A 17,811-nucleotide genomic window follows, 5' to 3' on the forward strand; every position below is an offset into this window, starting at 1 on the left:
CCTAATGCTTCAGTAAAAATGGATTTCTGGGCATACAAAGCAGAGACAGGGTGGCACAAAGAGAAGCAGCCATGGAGTGAGAGCTGTGTTTGCACCTTGGTTTGGTGCTTATTAGCTGGGTACCTTGACCTCAATAGGCAGCAGGTTCTTCCTCTATCTCATGTGATAGTTATTACAAAGACTAAGTGAAATATTGCCCTGAGAAGCATTCTGCAAGGCATCTAGAATGCAGGAGTTGCTCAGTAAACACTGGCTTCCTTCTCCTGCACCCCAGACCCTGCTGATACTCCAGTGTGCCCCATCTTGTGAGGCCCTACCTTTGACATTGACTCACAACACGGACTAAGCCTCTAGTGATGTGAGAAATCCCTGGGGCTGTGCCAAGGAGGGAAGAGGGGACATTCCCCTGGGATTTGGAATCACATATTACGAGCAAGCCCAGTTTGCTTTCTCCCTATCTCCCTCTGGGACCTGCATGAGGAAGGCTCTGCCCCACTTAGGTGCTATGGGTGACAGGGACCCTCTTGAGAGTGGGACGGCACTGGGTGGGAGGACTTTTGGAAGTGGTGGTGGAGGAAGAACAATATTCCTGAGTGTTTGGTCTGCAGGCTCACTGGACTGGCACTCTCCCACCCAGGACACCTGAGTGTTTGGTCTGCAGGCTCACTGGACTGGCACTCTCCCACCCAGGACACCTGAGTGTTTGGTCTGCAGGCTCACTGGACTGGCACTCTCCCACCCAGGACACCTGAGTGTTTGGTCAGCAGGCTCACTGGACTGGCACTCTCCCACCCAGGACACCTGAGTGTTTGGTCTGCAGGCTCACTGGACTGGCACTCTCCCACCCCAGGACACCAGCCTCTGGCTGCATCCCCAGGGGACTCACCGGCATCATGATCCCCCGATCTCCTTTGGCACCCTTGGGGCCGTTCAATCCTGGGCGACCCTGAAACCCATAGGAGGCACCTTAGTGAACCCACTGCCCAAAGGCCAGACTGGCCCACAGGTCCTCCCCTCACATCCTGTCTGAGGAGCACTGATACCTACAGGCCGGCCGGGAAGGCCAAATTCTCCTTTGTGTCCTGGTGGTCCTTTGGGCCCCTAGAGGTAAAACAAACACCTGATCAGAAAAGAACAGAAACTCTGTGTCCAGAGAGATGGAGGGTGCCTGCCTGCATCTGTGGATAGCTGTGACCACCACTGACAGGAGTAGGAAGGGGGCAAGGGGCAGTGACAAAGTACCCACCGGCCTGCTCCTTGTCTCTGGCCTCTTTGCCCTCAGCCCCATACCATGCCTCGCTTTCCTGCAGGCTCCTGCCCATCCCAAACTTTGGACCCAGCCCCTTGAAGTCTGAGCTAACCAAGGAGCAAGAAGTTAGAAGCCCAGGGCCCCAGCTCCCTGGTAGCTGGGTGCTGGCCAGCCCAGAATGCAGACCTCTGCCCTCGGTCTTAGGTCTCAGGGCTTATTACATCCCCCATTGTGAATCATGCAGCCCTGGCTCACCCCTCAGGACAGCCCTGCCTAATAACCTGCTCTAGGATTTGCTTCCTACCTTGCTCTGACCTGTTCCTAGGGACCAAAGTGTTGGCTTGGCACCCTAGTTCTCCAGCTAAGTCCCTGATCCATTGGCCCTATTTCAGTACTGTCCTTCCAAGTCCCTATGCTTCTGGAGGCACTGTTCTATTCCAGCCTCCTTCAGTAGCTAGGGTGCAGACTGCAGAGGTGGGGGAGGGGGAAGAGACCAGGTTCTACTCCTGGTCTGCACCTTCCCACTCCCGTAGCTGGTCTGCCCGATGTCCTAGAGAAATGAATGGTTTAAACTTAGGACCCTCCAAATCCCCTCTTCCTGGTACCATTATTTCGCCCTGAAAAATAGCAAATAAAACATATCTGGTGTGTCAAGTACCCAGTCCATGGTACTTGGAAAGAAAAACAAATGTAGAAGAGGCTGACAGGGCACAGGCACTGGTTGGTATACTCTAGCGCAATACTTCCCAAACATCAATGTGTCTAAGAACTCCCTGGATCTTGCTTAAATTGAGATCAAGTGTGTCTGAGGTGGGGCCTGAGGGTCAGCACTTCTAAGAAGCTCCTAAGTGAGGTCAGTGATGCTGGTGCATAGACCATACTTTGAGTAACAAGACCTCAGTAGCTTTGAAAGGGAGTTGTAAGCTATACTAGTTACCAGGGCCATTGCTAGCCCATATGGCGCCTTTATGCAAATTAGAAGAATTTGCCCCTTACTGCCTGTGTCTGGCAAAGTCAGGCCTCACTAGGAACACCCCCATGGTTTCTATAGAAGCCTGCTGGCCACTATGGCTAACTATTTGTATTTTCCATAATATTGGAGGTTAGGAAGTAATTAACCAGTGGTTAACACAAGACTCTCCCAATCTGCCCTAGCCCTCAGCTATTTCCCTCCAGGGTGTCCATTCTTTGGTTCCTTAAATCAGAAGGTCTCAGAAGGTCTTCTGAAGGATGCACTTGGTGGTCGAGGGCTATTCATCAATTACACGTGTCTGTTACAGAAATGCGAGGTGCTTTTTCCCCACAACCAAGCTCCAGCTTCAACCAGACAAACCTATGTGTATCTCTCCAGCCCAAAATGTTTCAAAAGAATCAAGGGCAGTTTATTCATTGGAGGCACTGGAGGTGTGGTAGAAATAGCCTGGACCTAGAGTCCAACAGGCTGACCTCAAGTCATCACCCTGTCACTTAATGTGACAGTGGGCAGGCCACTTAACTCCTTGAGCCTTGGTTTACATCTTACAGTTGTGAGGATGAAATGAGATGACCTATGCGAAGTCTCAGGAGAGTTTCTGATCCCTAGGGAGATTCTATACCTGAACTTTCTTTGTTCTTTGGGGAGGAATATATGACAGGGAAGTTTAGGAGTTACCCTTGAGAGAAATGGACTATTCGAAAGCCCAAAGGGTACAACAGCAAAGCCAGAAGGGCCCTAATCCCATCTAATACCAATACGAGTCCTTCAACATACAGACGGGAACACAGAAGCCCTGAGAGGGAAGGGGGCTTGCTCAAGGTCTCACAGCAAATGAGTAGTAGATTCAGAAGTAGGATCCCAGAGCCAGAGAGATCTTGTGGGGTTCCTTCAAGGGGTTCCCTAAGCAGTTGGCTGCTTTTAACTGACCAATTCTGTTGGGAATAATTATGAGTACCCACCACCACTTCCTTCTTCTCTCCTTCCTGGACACACAGAAGAACTATATTCTGAAGCTCCAGGCATCTGTGTTCTGGCCAGGAGAATGCGCTAGAAGTGGATGATTTCATTATCTTCCACACACTGACGTACAGCAAGTATTGCACTAGAGCACACCAACCTGTGGCCTGTGACCTGTTAGCCCCTTCTACATTTGCTTTTCTCTCCCTAAGAGCAATAAGGATCAAGTACTTTACATGCCAAACCTGTTTCAACTCAGTTTTTATTTGCCATTTTTCAAGGCCAATAATGGTAACAGGAAAAGAGGACTTAGAGGAACCTCAAGCTTAAACCATTCATTTCTCTAGAAGATAAGGCAGACCCAGCTATGGGAGTGGGAAGGTACAGACCAGGAGTAGAACCTGGTCTCCTCCCCCTCCCCCACCTCTGCCAGCTGGAAGACACCAGCATGACCCTGACTTCACAAGATGGCAGAGTCAAGGAATGGAGGCATCCTGGGTCCCTGACACACTCCTTGGAAGAGAGACGCCCAACTAGGAACAACCACAGTGGACTTAGTAAGAGGTAAGAAATAAGCTGCTATTGTGTTAAGCTACTGAGATTTCATTTTATTTTATTTATTTATTTAGTTTTGAGACAGAGTCTCACTCTGTCACCTGGGTAGAGTGCCTTGGAGTCATAGCTTGTAACAACATCAAACTCTTGGCTTTAGCAATCCTCTTGCCTCAGCCTCCCAAGCAGCTGGGACCACAGGCATCCACCACACCACCCAGCTAGTTTTTCTATTTTTAGTAGAGATGGGGCCTCACTCTTGCTCAGGCTGGTCTCAAAATCCTGAGCTCAGGCAATCTATCTGCCTTGGCCTTCCAGAGTGCTAAAATTATAGGTATGAGCCACTGCGCTCGGCCACGGTTTTATTTTAATAACTGTTAGCTTACCCTAATATGTGCACGTTTTGCCACATCCTTCAAATTTTTCACAACTGTCACAACTAAATCTAACCAAACCAAAATTTGACAAATGTTTCAAACCCCAGCCCCATCCAGCTGAGAGACGCTCTGGCTCACCATTGCTCCAGGGGCTCCGTGCACTCCAGGTTCACCCTGAAACAGGAAGGTGTGTGCTTATCACTCAGGGGAACACTGTTTGAGGTAGAAATGATGAGAAGCCAGAGAAGATACGTGCCTGGAGGGCCTGGTAACATAATTACCTTTTTCCCCATCAGTCTTTCCAGAGGAATATCCCCTGTCAGGATGGTACCTGGTTCTCCTTTCTCGCCCTACAATTCAGAGAAGCGGTCAGTGAGGTCAGGCTCCTGCTTGCCCTCGTCCAGAGGTTCATAAAGACCTCTCAGTCCCACGGCCATGATGCCGCTCCTTCCCTCATCCCAACCCTAACCCTACTGCTGCTGCAGTCCCACCTCTCACTACTGTAACACAACTGCCTCCTAAGTGAATGAATGTTCCCAGAGCTGCTCCCTCCACGCACTGGCAGAGTTGCTGTCCTCGGACACAGGCTGTGGTCTTCTCCAGCGCTTCCCACTGGCAGATCTGCACCCTCATCCCCAGCCCTCCAGGATCCAGCCCCAATGTGGAGAGAGAGGTCCTGTCTATCTCTTATCACACGGTGCCTTCATGGCACCAGTGGCTCCTAAACCATTTGACAGCTTGCTTTCCTAATGACTTGAGTTCTGTTCCCACCAAGAATATTTAGCCTTGTTAAAACACATGAAATTAGGAAAGAGATGAGAAGGTAAAAGGACTAGAGGCCTCTCCCCACACAGGGGCATCAGGTCTCCACATGCAACTTTGTCTTCAAACTCCAGGCTCCTATATGAACACTTACATGGTCAAGCAAAGCTACCCTTGATGATGAGAACTAGGAGATGCGTAGACTATGGGCAAGGGCACAGGGTCTCGTTCTCAATTCTGTACTCAGCAGAGTCACCCTTTATTTCAGGTCTTCCAAGATGATGTATGTCCAGAGAACAAAGCCAAGTACAGAAAACTTCTATGTGACTCTGAGGCTTTGGCCCCTGGGAAGCTGGGCTGATCCGTGCAGAAGCCTCCTTTCTACTGGGCGGGAAGAGCCAGGGCAGCAGTACCAAAGCAAGCAGAGCAGCCTCTTCTCTCCGTCCCCCTAAGCCCACATCTGGTCTTTGGATCTTACCACTCCGCTGGTGAGGAAAGGCAGTCCTGAGCACGCCAGCAGCGAGAAGAAGCAAGCACAAAAGTATTAGAGCTGCAGCAAGAGAAAGCGCGTTTGCCACTAGGGCTGGAGCAGAGCTGCCGGGGTGCCCAGCCCAGGCACTCAAAGTGGCAGGTATTGGGGTGGGGTGTCATCTTGGTCCTCCTAGATCCAGCTGACCTCGCCACACAGGAAACAGAGTGTTTAAAGCAAGAGCTGCTCTTGCTTGACGGGGCCTCCTAGCAAGCCAGAGCTGCCCCAGCCCCTTTCCGTCTCACAGATGGGGCAGCAAAAGCGTCCCTAGACACTGCCTCCTTGTGGTGCCAAATCTTTGCCCACACACTGAACCCTCCACACTCCAGAACAGTGTCTCTGGAACAGCATCCACTGGACACTGGAACCCTTCTTCTCCTCCTTCGAGGCCATTGTAGAAGGGTAAGGGTGGGGAGAGGAAGGAGAAAAGCCTGGGCTCCCTCCTCCCGCAGAGCACGCCCGCCCTCCTGCCTGCCCAGGGCAGGCTCAGGGGGTGCACAGTTCTTTCACTGGCCCTGTCCCGACCTCCACTCCAGCAGTGAGAGTGCTCTGCTGGCTCTTTGCGTATTTCTTCTTCATATCTATTTCTAAACCCCCAGTCAGCAGTGCCCAGTGCAGGAAGCAGGCCGGCACACCGTGGGGGACCAATGGCTGAGAGATGGCTGAATACATGAATGGACCAGGGATGAATGAATCCAGTCTAGCGTCTCTGCCATCTGTTTATGGATGTTACTTTCCCCCTACAGTTTTCCCAACTTCCGACTTGGAAGTTAATTCTAAGGAAGCAAACATAGAAAGGTACAAAGATCAGTCTGATATCCTGTCCTTGGAAAGTCCTCCAGATGCTAAAAATTGAGTACAAAGATTTTGAACCAAGACCGTTATCCAACTGCAGAATGCCCAAACTTACAATTTATAAATATTAAAATTCATTCTAGAATGTTAATACTTACAAATTATAAGCCTAGACAACTATTTTGCACATGAACTTTATGGCCACCCTGTATTATACATTCTTTCATCCAACAAGCGTTTCAAGTATAATTTGCTCACTAGGCCCTGGGCTGGGACTGGAGTTGTGGAAAACACTGGCACAATGCCTGTTCTCAGGGGTGCACTCTCCATCCGGAGTGCCCACAGGTGGCTGGACAAAACACACACAACACGTGATAAAAGCATTCAAGGGAGGGTTAAACTGAGTTCTCTTTCTAAATTATGATGAAAGTCAATTTCACCACCTGTGACATCCTTTTCATCTCATGGAGGAACTTTGAGATTCTAGAAGTTAACAGCTGGAGAGTAACTGCTAATAATAGGTAGGGCGTTTCTTTTTGGCATGATGAAATGTTCTAGAATTAGATAGTGGTGATGACTGCACCACCTTGTGAAACTACTAAAAATCACTGCATTATACAATTTAAAGGGGTCATGGTATGTGAACTGTATCTTAAAGAGGAAAAATATTAACTGCTACTTTCAGCCAATTTGAAATGTTTAGCAAATTCCAGAGCCTAAGCCTACCCACACACCAGGGCCCCTCTCACCTGTTCTCCTTTTAGTCCTGGAAATCCAGGAACACCAGTGTCACCTTTTGGTCCTCTAGGCCCCTGGAAAGAATCATTGTAGGTTATTTTGTTGTTTAGGATTACAATGCTTTAACCAATCAGAAAAAAATTTGTTTTCAAAAAATAGAATAGAGCGTGCCATTCCCTAGGCAGGTGGAAATCATGATGAGCCATGCTGTTTTCTTAAGCGACCCAGAAATTGTGGTCTGGTGAAAGAAGACAGCACTGTCAGGAGGCCGGGAGGCCCCATGCCTCTTTGAACGTTAGTTTCCTCCAACTGCTACTGATGCAGCCTATTACCTGGTCCTGCTGCCTCAGCCTAGCTCACGAGATTCTAGATGTTAACAGCTGGACATTAACTGCTAATGATCACCATGCAACCTGCCTCCCGCACCATTCCCCTTGCAGGATTCCTGTGCCTTCTGTGTCCCCCTCCCCAGGAAATGGCACCCAGGCACCCTCATCTGACACCCCAGCTCACCCCAGCCAGGCCTCACACCTCACCTTCCAACCCTGCCCCGGGCTGCCTCCTTTTCCTCAGCCTCGCTACACTCCCCACTACTGCATTAGAGCAATGCCTGGCAGGAATGCCCCTGCACCCCTCTGCAGAGACAGCCAGAGGTGACCTCTTCTCAACTCCAGTAAAGACACTGAATGTCTGTGACAATGACTCATACAACCACAACGTCTGTCCCAGAAAAGCATGTCAACACTTCATTGCTATGTAACTTTTCACATGTTTCTGTCTTGTGTTCTGGGTAAAAGGGTGAGTTACCCATTATAGCAGTGGCTTTCAAATATTTATTATTTATTATGAAACTTTGTCTTGCCTTTTTATTCCAAATAAAGACTTAAATAAGAGCCCAATATATAAGGTATATTAAATGGAGCTCCCCTGATAGGAGGTCGGTGCCCTGGGTCCAACCTGTTTGGCCCCCTGCTTACTCCTAACCACATGGTCCTGGGGGCTCTTCTTCAGAGCCTGGGACTCCCTTGGGAACACAGAACCACTCATCTAGAGGAGGATGTGTTCTGGAACATGCTCCAGGGCTCGGGGCAGCCGGGCCAGGGCTGCAGCTCAGAGCTCCAGACCCACGTTCACCAGCAGGTCTTCTCCCAGCCACACTCTTCTGTTTTTTAATGTCTAGTTAACATGCACTTTCAGTGTCATCATAGGATATGCTAGAAAATGTGAAAAGTTCAGGAAATTATAAAGAAATAGAAAAAGAGACCACTTATAATTCTGCCATCAAGAGCAATTGTCTCTTACATTTTTGGCAAGTTTCCTTCATTTATCTGGAGGTGCAGTGGCTTGGAGAAATCCTGCAGGTCCCACCCTGAAGCCAGAGCCTAACTTTTAGACAGAACTAATCACTATCTACACAGAAATGCATTTTCACCTTCCGAGATGAAAGCTTCATAAAGGTGCACACCGTGTACCCCCAGCACTCCACGCTCTACTGTCACCATACCATCTCTTTAGGCACTTTATCTACGGGAACTTCATCTATTCAAAGTGCTTGACTCATCCACTCAAATTCATCGCAAGCCAACTGCTGGCTTTGGTTGTTCTGGGTAAAGAGATGTGAGCAAGACTCAACTCTCCATAACTGTTTGTAGAACACGTGAGGAAAAAAAAGACATGGGCACAAGCAACTGTTATTTAAGGCCGAAAAGAACCAAAGGAGTGGTGATGATAAAGCTCTATAGGACTCAAAGAAGGGGACACTTTCAGGTGTCCCCTGAAAGCAATGAGAAAACGTTGATGGTGCCAGAGCCTGTCATGCAGAGATGGAGGAAATGCTGTTCCAGGTCGAAGGGACAGAATAAGCACAGCCACAGGGCACAGCTGCAGGGGTACTTACTGGGAATCCCGGCAGCCCAGGAATACCATCTGGCCCCTGTGACACACCAAAATAAAGCAGGTGGGATTAGGGCAGCGTTTCCCAACTCAGCAGGAAACTGTGCCTTGGGGCCCACTCTCTCCTAGCACCTTCCAAAGGCCTAAACATGGCACATGGCAAGGCTCCGTGGTGCAGATGGGAGGGGGAAGATCCCTGCAGAATCACACGGCTGGTGAACGTCCAAGGTACCCTGACCTCACGACTCCCTGGAGCCAGAGCTTTGTCACAGCCTCTTCCCCCTAGAAAACAGCTGGACCTTGAAATCTCTGGGGGTGAGGAATACACCCTCAGCCCCTGATAAATAAATTCTGAGGAGTAGATTCAGCAGTGGGCTGGGATCTGTGGGATAGAAGATGTATGCTGGTGCGACTCAGTTCTTTTCCCTTAGTAGGAGTGAGAATTTTAAAGGATGAGCCACATTAAAGTATCCAGGACATGGAAAGTTTGTGCTTCACTCCACAGGGGCCAAGACCCTCTTCCTGACAGCACAAGACACTTCCAGCTATTAAAGGCATCAGAGTCTGACAGGCTATGTACATATAAGTATATAAATGGGCAGGGAGAGAAAGGACACTAGATGGTGACAAGTGTCTCTGCATATAGTATGTCATGGGCTGGAAAAGCATAAAGCTGATAGCCAGGACTTGAGTCCTCTCAGAGAGGGAACGGACACTGAGTGGATAAAGCCTGATCCAGCTGTTTTTTCAAGGGGCATCTTGAGGGTCTGGATTCACCCAAGGGGAGGACGGCAATTGGGAAGGAAGTGGGGAAGAGAAAGAAGGGGTGGGGGCCTGGGAATGCAGGGACTATTCAAACAGAGATGCCCAATCTCTGACTTTAGGTGGCCTGTGTGTTGCTTTACTATCAGCCCACCTAATACCCTAAGCCTCCCAGCCTCTCCCTGTGCAAAAGCTGCTGTTGTTCGCTGATTTGTTCTAGGGTTTGATATGGGGGTGTTTTGGATTATTTGCATTAGTAGAAATCAAGGAAAGGGAGTCCTCCACTTCCTTTGGCACCCTTGAACCCACTTAGTCCCAGGTGAACCTAGAAGCCACAGGAGACAAGTTAGTAAACTCCCTGCCCACAGGCCAGTCTGACCATGTGTCCTCCCCTTCCATCTCGCTGGAGGAATGCTGAGATACACTTTCATCCACTGGGCAGCTGATGTTGGGAGGGGTGGTGGAGATTTACAACACAGGCTGCAACCTTTCAAAAATGCATAGTTCTCTTTCCATTCTCCTTTGATATATTTTAGCTCTATGCTTCAGGAGCTAAAAGGACTCCAAATAAACCCAACTTTGTTTCAGGTGGGTAGGAACCTCACTCTGGGACAGCCATAGATACAAACCGGAGGTCCCACAAGCTCAGGAATGCTGGAGAAATTCAGGGATCCATCAGTGATATTCATCAAGGACTGAAAAGAGAAATATCAGACAATGAGGCCAAAAGATGGCGCAGATGTGTCCTGCCTTGCTCCTGGAAGCGAGGCTTTCACTGAAGTTGCCCAGTGTGGCAGAACATGGCAGACACTGAGGGCACTCCCAGCCCACTGCCAAACACATCCCTCCCTCCTACTTTGCAGAAAACAGCACTGAGCTGCCTTAGCACTTTCCTCTTCTAATTAATTTTAAAGTTATACAATACATGAATGTCATCTTTTTTTTTTTTTGAGACAGAGTCTCACTATGTCACCCTTGGTAGAGTACCGTGGCGTCATAGCTCACAGCAACCTCAAATTCTTGGGCTTAAGCGATTCTCTTATCTCAGCCTCCCGAGTAGCAGGGACTATAGGCGCCCATCACAACACTCAGCTGTTTTTAAAGATGGAGTCCCCCTCTGGCTCAGGCTGGTCTCAAACTCTTGAATTCAGGATCCACCTGCCTCGGCCTCCCAGAGTGCTAGGATTACAGCTGTGAGCCATGACACTCAGCCTTATCATCTCTTTTTTAAGATTTTTAAATATATATACTACATACACCCCCCCATAGAAAGCACATAGTGCTGGGACATGTGTGGGTTTGCCCATGTGGTTATTTTACTTAAATGGCATCAGCCTGTACGTATTATGCTTCAACTTGTGTTTTTCACTCAACCATATTGTGTAGAGATTGTTCCACATGGAATTTCATAGTATGGATATTTTTAGCTTTAAGATTCTGCCAAAAAGCCGTCCACCGTACAATTTACACTTCCAGCAGAAGCACATGAGATTACCTTTTTCCCCACACCCTTACCACACTTTCTACTTTTTAATCATACTTCCCCCACTTTAACCTTAGTCATCCTTCCAGTTATTTGAAGCTTTTTGGCTTTCTGTTATTACCAGCATGATGTTCTCTTAGAAAGGTTTTTTATAAATGTGATGTCTTAATATTGGGTGGAGCATGATCTGATCCCAACCCACATTCTGTCCCCAGCGCCCAGAGCCCAGCGCTGGCTGCATGCCCCGCCCCATAACCAGCAGCCCTGTACTTGTGGAAAGCCTTCACTTCCTTTTAGTAAAGACAGAAAATGTGCAGCAAGCTCTGCCTTGGATGATACTCACGCCAGACAAGACCTCAATGTGCCCAGGTGGCCCTCTGGGCCCAGGGGGTCCCACAATGCTGGCACCATCCATTCCCCTTTCACCCTGGTTACAGCAGCAAGATGTGAAAAAAAGAAATTCACTGTACTTGGATAATGTCCCTAGCACCAGGCTGGACAGTCCTCCCACCCCACCTCAGGCATGACCTTACCTTGGGTCCCTGCTCTCCTTTCTCTCCTTTGGGACCCTGGAAAAGCAAACAAACAGACACAGAATCGTTCTTCTATTCTCTTACCTCGCTCTCCATCCCCTCTCTTCCTGCCATCTCTCTCTAAGCTCTCACACTCATTTTCTTCCAGGCAATGGGAACAAAGGGTGAGGGGAAAGTTCTGCCAGAGGTCCGAAGTCAGACAGTAAGAGGATCAGAGGCCCTCCCCCAGTGCCCCGCAAGGGTCCTCTCCACCCCAGTCTCAGTGTCCTCTGCATCTGGGGGCAGGGAGGTCATGAGGCTGTGCTGCTCCTTCTTGCTCTGGGTCCCATTTGACCAAGATGATGAGACCTAGGGGGTGGCCCTCCAGAGAGCAGGCATCACGGGGAGGCTGGACCACACCACCGGAGCGGGAAGCAGCAGGGCGAGGCACCTGCCAGGAGCACAGGGTGTTCAAGTGGGGCAACAGGAGGAAGGCGATGAAGCAGAGATGCTTGGTGGTCAGGGACTGGGGTGGGAGAGGGGGACAGGGAAGAAGAGATGAAGAAAGGCAAAGTGGGTTTCAAGTTCTTCCCATGTGAGGTTTTGTGCAAAACTCCTGGGCTGGCTCAGTGCCCATAGCACAGTGGTTATGGCACCGGCTGCATGCATCAAGGGTGGCGGGTTCAAACCCAGCCCGGGCCAGGTAAACAACAGTGACAACTGCAACAACAACAATAACAACAAAAAAAATAGCCAGGCATTGTGGTGGGCACCTGGGAGGCTGAGGCAAGAGAATTGCTTAAGCCCAAGAGTTTCAGGTTGCTGTGAGCTGTGATGCTAGGGCACTCTATTGAGGACAACATAATAAGACTTTATCTCTAAATTAAAAAAAAAAAAGAAAAAAAAACCTTCTGGGCTGTTTCCCAGAGAAACAAGCTTTAAGGGACCCCTGCTTTCCCTGCTCCACAGGGGCTAGTAGCTGGAGGTGCAGAGAAGGTGGTTCATGAAAGAGACAGAGCCAGGATACACCATGGTCCCCTCGCTCTACTGTGACAATCCTCGTACTGAAGGTTCCAAAATCAACCTACGCTTGGCGCCATGGGTCCGGAGATTTTGGGTGCATGCTGCAGCCTGGCACTTCCAGAGCCTTCAGTATCCTAGGGAAGGAGGAAGAACAAGGATTTCAGGTCTGGTTCTGAGCACCTACTTTTCCACCTCCCGGTGTTGCAAGCTGGGGGTTCAGCGGGGAGCCACTCAGGCCAGCGTTCAGCTAGTCGGTCTTCCCAGTAGCCCTTAGTGCACATGTTCTTTATCACAGTAAGGAAGGAAAGTACCTCAAATCCAAGTCCCATTGCACATCCAGGGCCTGGGGGACCAGGAGGGCCAGGGGGCCCCGGGGGTCCCATGACTCCAGGAGTGCCAGCTTGTCCATTTTTCCCTGGGGGTCCTGGTAAGCCTCTGTTGCCAGGGTCACCCTGTAAGGGAAAAGAAAGGCTGATTACCCAACCCTGGGTTCACTCATGGAAGGAACAACATCAGAACATCACTGTCTGAAGTTAATTAGGTTGATGAATGCTCTGATCGATGCTTAATGGTACAGAAACAGCTGTCTTGCTAATTGACATTTCACTCGGAGATAAGCTGACGCACTCATTTGAATGCATTTATAGGGTGGGGTGAGCAAAGAGAAAACAGGGAAGGTTGTTTAATCCCCCACCATCCCAGCTGTTGTGCCTTCCCCGAGCAATTCCTTTGAGATATCTTTCTCTCTGGTCCATGACATTTATACATTCAATACTCCAGCCCAATGGCCCAATTATAATAAACCCAGAGAAAGGGGAGTCAGGAGAGAGAAAACTTATTTCTTTTTACCTTTTCACCAACGGAGCCATTAGGTCCTCTTGCTCCCTGAAAAAGCAAAAATGAAAACAAGGGCCAATACACATCTTATTAGATATGTTTAGAAGAAAACGCAGAACTATGGACTCTAAAGTGATAGGACATTAAAATGGGACTCTTTCTGTCTGGGTGTGGCTGATGTCTCCAAGCTGAGCACATTACAGTAGGAACTGGTCTGTGAGGCAAGTCACGCTGGAGGCTTGTGAAACCCACTTATCAACCATCAGCTCTTCACTTTCCTCAAGAGTAAACCAGAGAAGCTGAAGATTAACCAGAGAGAGATATCACAGAATCCCATGGGGAGTTGTCAGTGCCGGCAGTGGTCCCCTCCCCCATCTCTCCATGAGAGAAGTAAAAGGATGTTTCCCCTACTCTAAACTGAGGGAGGGGCTTCAGGAACTGATAGGTATCCCCCAGACTTTCAGAGAAACGGGGGAAGATGACTGACTCTCTTCAGGAAAGATCTAAAGACCAAACACTGGCTAAAGTAGCCCCCAGGGGACAGAATGGGGAGGAGTTATACATCCACCCCCAGTGGGACCACACTACCGTCTCCTGGGGGTTTAGACGAGGATCCCACAGAAAGGAGCCAGCTGTCAGGTCCAAGCAGAGAGAAGGACTAAAGGGGGTAGGTGGTCGGGAGAGGTCAGCTGCAGGTCACTGCCCTAAACTAGGGGACTGTGTCAGGGCCCCAAATGGAAACTCTCTGAGGAAACCACAAGTGCACCTGCAAGAGAAAGAGGCAGCAGCTGATGGCCACACGGAAGGTCCTGACACTGACTATGATGTACCAGCTGTCTGAAACTGTGTCCTTCCCTAGTCCCTGTTGTCCCTAGGCTAGAGTGCCCTTCCTACATCAAATCCATAGAAACAACAGACTGGATCATTCTAAAATAGCCATGCTCAAAAGTAAAATGGGGAGTCACATTAGACCTGAAACAGGAATGTCAAAGAGAAAACAGAAGGGAAGCTGAAGACAGGGCCTCAGCCATGGAAAGAAACCGTGGGAAGAAAGCATCCTGCAAAGTGGTGATGAAAGCCAGGCCCAGGGTGTGTTTATGGGCCTTAGGCAAAGAGACAGCCTGAAATTCTGCAGCATTAGCTGGGCAGGGTGGTGAGTGCCTGGAGTCCCAGCTATTTGGAAGTGGGAGAATCACTTGAGCGCAGGAGTTGGAAGTTACAGTGAGCATGATCTCCAGCCACTGATCTCCAGGTATGACCTCTACCACTGTATTCCAGCCTGGGCAACACAACAAGACCTTGTATCTTTAAAAAAAACAAAAGTGAACAACAACAACAACAACAAAAACAAACAAACAAAAAACTACAGAAATTCTGCAGCAAGCCATCCATCCAGCCTGCTATCTCTCCTCCTCTTACATCCACTACTGTTGAGAGGCAACTATGGGTGCTTTAATTTTAAAAGAATAATAAGACTTGTTTGTTGGGGCACAGTGACAGGGCAGAGCCCCCAAGTGACTGGGAAAGTGTGGGAAATTCAAGGACACCTCACACTTGGGAAGATCAGCTGCCAAGATACCCTGACTGATGGCATAATCCACTCCTTCCACTTCCTTCTTGAAACCTGCAAATCACAGAAATAGCTGCTACCCACCTCCCCAAAGTCTATACATAGGCAGAAAACAGGCTATAGTGGATCTCAATTTTAAAAACAAACACAAGCAAGAAACACCAAACATCCAAGGAAAGGCAATGCTCGATGTGAGACAAGTCAACCACAGAATATACACCTGAGGAAATAGAGCTGGCAAAATGGTGCAGTCAGGACTTAAGTACGTAATGTGTGTTCTCAGAGAGAAAGGGAGGGTATTACACTCGTGAAACTAGGATAAGCTGCCATGACATAAGAACAGTGATTATGCAAGAGAACTAGTTAGAAATCTTGGAAGTGAAAATATAAACTGTTGAGGGACTCTACAGAAGGGATGAAGAATAACAGACACATTTAAAGAGAGAATTAATATGGAGACCAGGCAACAGCGATCTCTCAGAAACCAAGAAGATAAAGACCTAGAAAAAAAATGACGAGTTAAGACATACAAAGAACAGAACCAGAAGTTCCTGAAGTGTTTGATTGGAGTGGCAGAAGGAGTGAACAGAGAGAATAGAGAGAAAGCAATATTTTAAGAAAAAAATAGCTGAAATTTTCTAAAACAACAACAAAAAAAACATAGAAATCTCCAGATTAAAAAAAAATTACCCTCTCTCCTCACCCCTAAAAAGGCTCATAGAGGAGCAGTGCCTGTGGCTCAACGAGGAGGGCACCAGCCCCATATGCTGGAGGTGGCGGGTTCAAACCCGGCCCTGGTCAAAAAAAATAAAATGAAATAAAAAGGCTCATAGAGTCCAAAGAAGGATAAATGGAAGAATAAATTTTGAAAGGACTCCACATGTAGTTACAATGCAGGGGAATTTTGCAATACCAAGAATAAAGAAAAATAAATCTCCAAATCTGCCAAAGAGAAGTCAGATGACCTTCAACAAACAGAATGAGAAATCAGAGTGAAATGTGATTTTGTGTTTACCAACACTGAGTGTTAGAAGATGATGAATATCATCTCCAAATCACCAAGGGCAAATGACTTTGAACTTAGACTTCTATATCCAGCCAAATGATTACAAAATAAAGGCATTTAAAAATGTTTAACCATCCAAGGTCTATGCCATCTATAAATCTCTGAAAAATACGACTAAAGGATCTACTCCAACAAGAATAATTCAAGAGGAAATAGGGCCCAAGAGGGCTGTTTCCCCTTAAAAATACATTCATAAATTATTTTTGTAATTAAAATTTAATTGCAACAAATGCCTAAAGTTGAGTTGCTCTGTTCCACAACTTGATAGTCCCGAAGCCCGTCCACAGAGTCTCACGGTTCTGCCAGGACACAATGAGGGCCCGGGGGTGGAGATGGGGGGCTAACTCATCTTGCAGGCTCCTTCTGGTTCTGACACTCTGGAACTTAGTCAAAGATAAGCCTAACCCAGCCCTCTGAGTAAAGGAGAAAGACAAGGCCATGGTTGCCCAGCAATAAGACCTGCATGTGATGGGCCCTAGACACACAACAATCTCCCCGGCTCCTTCACGGACTGGGAGCCCACCCTCTTTGCTTGGAGACTACAACCCCCTTCCTGAGGGACCAGGCTGCTCTCCTGGGTGGGGCTCATGGATCTGCCAGGTGACAGCTACCGCAGGATGCTGGAGGAAGACAAGTGCCTCACGCCTGGTGGCATGCAGGAGGAATGGGAAAGGTTCTGCTCTTGCAGTGAAAACTCCTTTGTATTTCTGTTGAGAGACCTTACCCAATATGTGGTTAGGAGTGGGGACAGCAGGGAATAAAGGCGGGGTGGGCTCTGCAGGCAGAATGGCATGGAATTTCCACAATCAAAGCCTTCTGCATGGGCCCGCCAGCCGCCTCATGGAATCTTGGCAGCTCCTTCCCATAGGAGCCAGTGAGGACACCTGAACATCTAAGGTGGGAAGAGCTGGAGTGCTCGGTGAAGCAAGTAGCAGCCACTGGGGCCTGTGACCTTTCTCCCCCAACAGGGAGAAACTAAACATCATCTTCTACCAAAAACAGGACAGAAATAATTGGGTTCCCATTTTACTGCCTAATCTGGAGGCTACAGTCTCTGTGTCTGCTTCTCTTGGGTGTGACCAGTCGTGCTGTCCCCCCCACCGCCACCCCCGTTGCCTGTTGCCATCTGCCCTTGACAGAAGTGTCAACCTTGTGCCTCTTTCCAGTAACAAGTCAAACCACCATCAGGGCTGTTATGAAAGAGAATCTAAAGTAGCCTCCTCTCTGAAAACTTCATAATTGCTTAGAAGTTGATTCTGCTAAAGAAAATTATGTACCTAAAGTTAAAACCACAATTTTTCACTTGCCTTCCCTCTTCCTTTCAAGTCAAAAGTGCATCTTGTATCAGTCTCAAAGGAAACTCTAGAAGATATTTTGGACCTTGATTTATCTGTCTTAGATGATTTTCTCCAGCTTATACATGATAAAAACATGGTACAGTAGACTCTCCACAGCTGACCACCTCCCTACATTGACAACCTCCTTAACTTGACCTAATTTTCATAGACTGTACGTGCACCATACATACATATCAGCCTAGTTCCTCAGGTTGACCACCTCTGTATGTTGACCAGTTTCAGACAGTCCCTCGGGTGGTCAACTTACAGAGGTTCTACTGTATCGGGGTCTATTCCACTGGCTCACACATAAAGTGGCCATCAGTTTGGAACATGAACAGATCCGCTTGGGAGCAGAAGAGCCAACCCACCTTACTAGAATTCACGTGAGCA

The 17,811-nt window shown here is 48.4% G+C and overlaps 1 protein-coding gene across 3 annotated transcripts in view; it reads right to left on the minus strand.

Annotated features, from left to right (window-relative positions):
• Positions 1-17,811, minus strand: part of COL15A1 (collagen type XV alpha 1 chain) — a 106,709-nt gene that overhangs the window by 20,644 nt on the left and 68,254 nt on the right. For all 3 annotated transcript variants that reach the window (XM_053567796.1, XM_053567804.1, XM_053567788.1), the window contains 12 exons: positions 13,458-13,493; positions 12,920-13,060; positions 12,674-12,742; positions 11,607-11,642; positions 11,417-11,500; positions 10,220-10,285; positions 8,833-8,868; positions 6,947-7,009; positions 4,393-4,461; positions 4,250-4,285; positions 1,048-1,101; positions 887-946 (listed from right to left, as the gene is read on the minus strand). In XM_053567796.1, the coding sequence (XP_053423771.1) occupies positions 887-946; positions 1,048-1,101; positions 4,250-4,285; positions 4,393-4,461; positions 6,947-7,009; positions 8,833-8,868; positions 10,220-10,285; positions 11,417-11,500; positions 11,607-11,642; positions 12,674-12,742; positions 12,920-13,060; positions 13,458-13,493 (750 nt within the window). The remainder of the gene's footprint in view (positions 1-886; positions 947-1,047; positions 1,102-4,249; positions 4,286-4,392; positions 4,462-6,946; positions 7,010-8,832; positions 8,869-10,219; positions 10,286-11,416; positions 11,501-11,606; positions 11,643-12,673; positions 12,743-12,919; positions 13,061-13,457; positions 13,494-17,811) is intronic.

This window comes from Nycticebus coucang, chromosome 2 (genome assembly GCF_027406575.1).
Source record: "Nycticebus coucang isolate mNycCou1 chromosome 2, mNycCou1.pri, whole genome shotgun sequence".
In the NCBI taxonomy this organism is placed as follows: domain Eukaryota; kingdom Metazoa; phylum Chordata; class Mammalia; order Primates; family Lorisidae; genus Nycticebus; species Nycticebus coucang.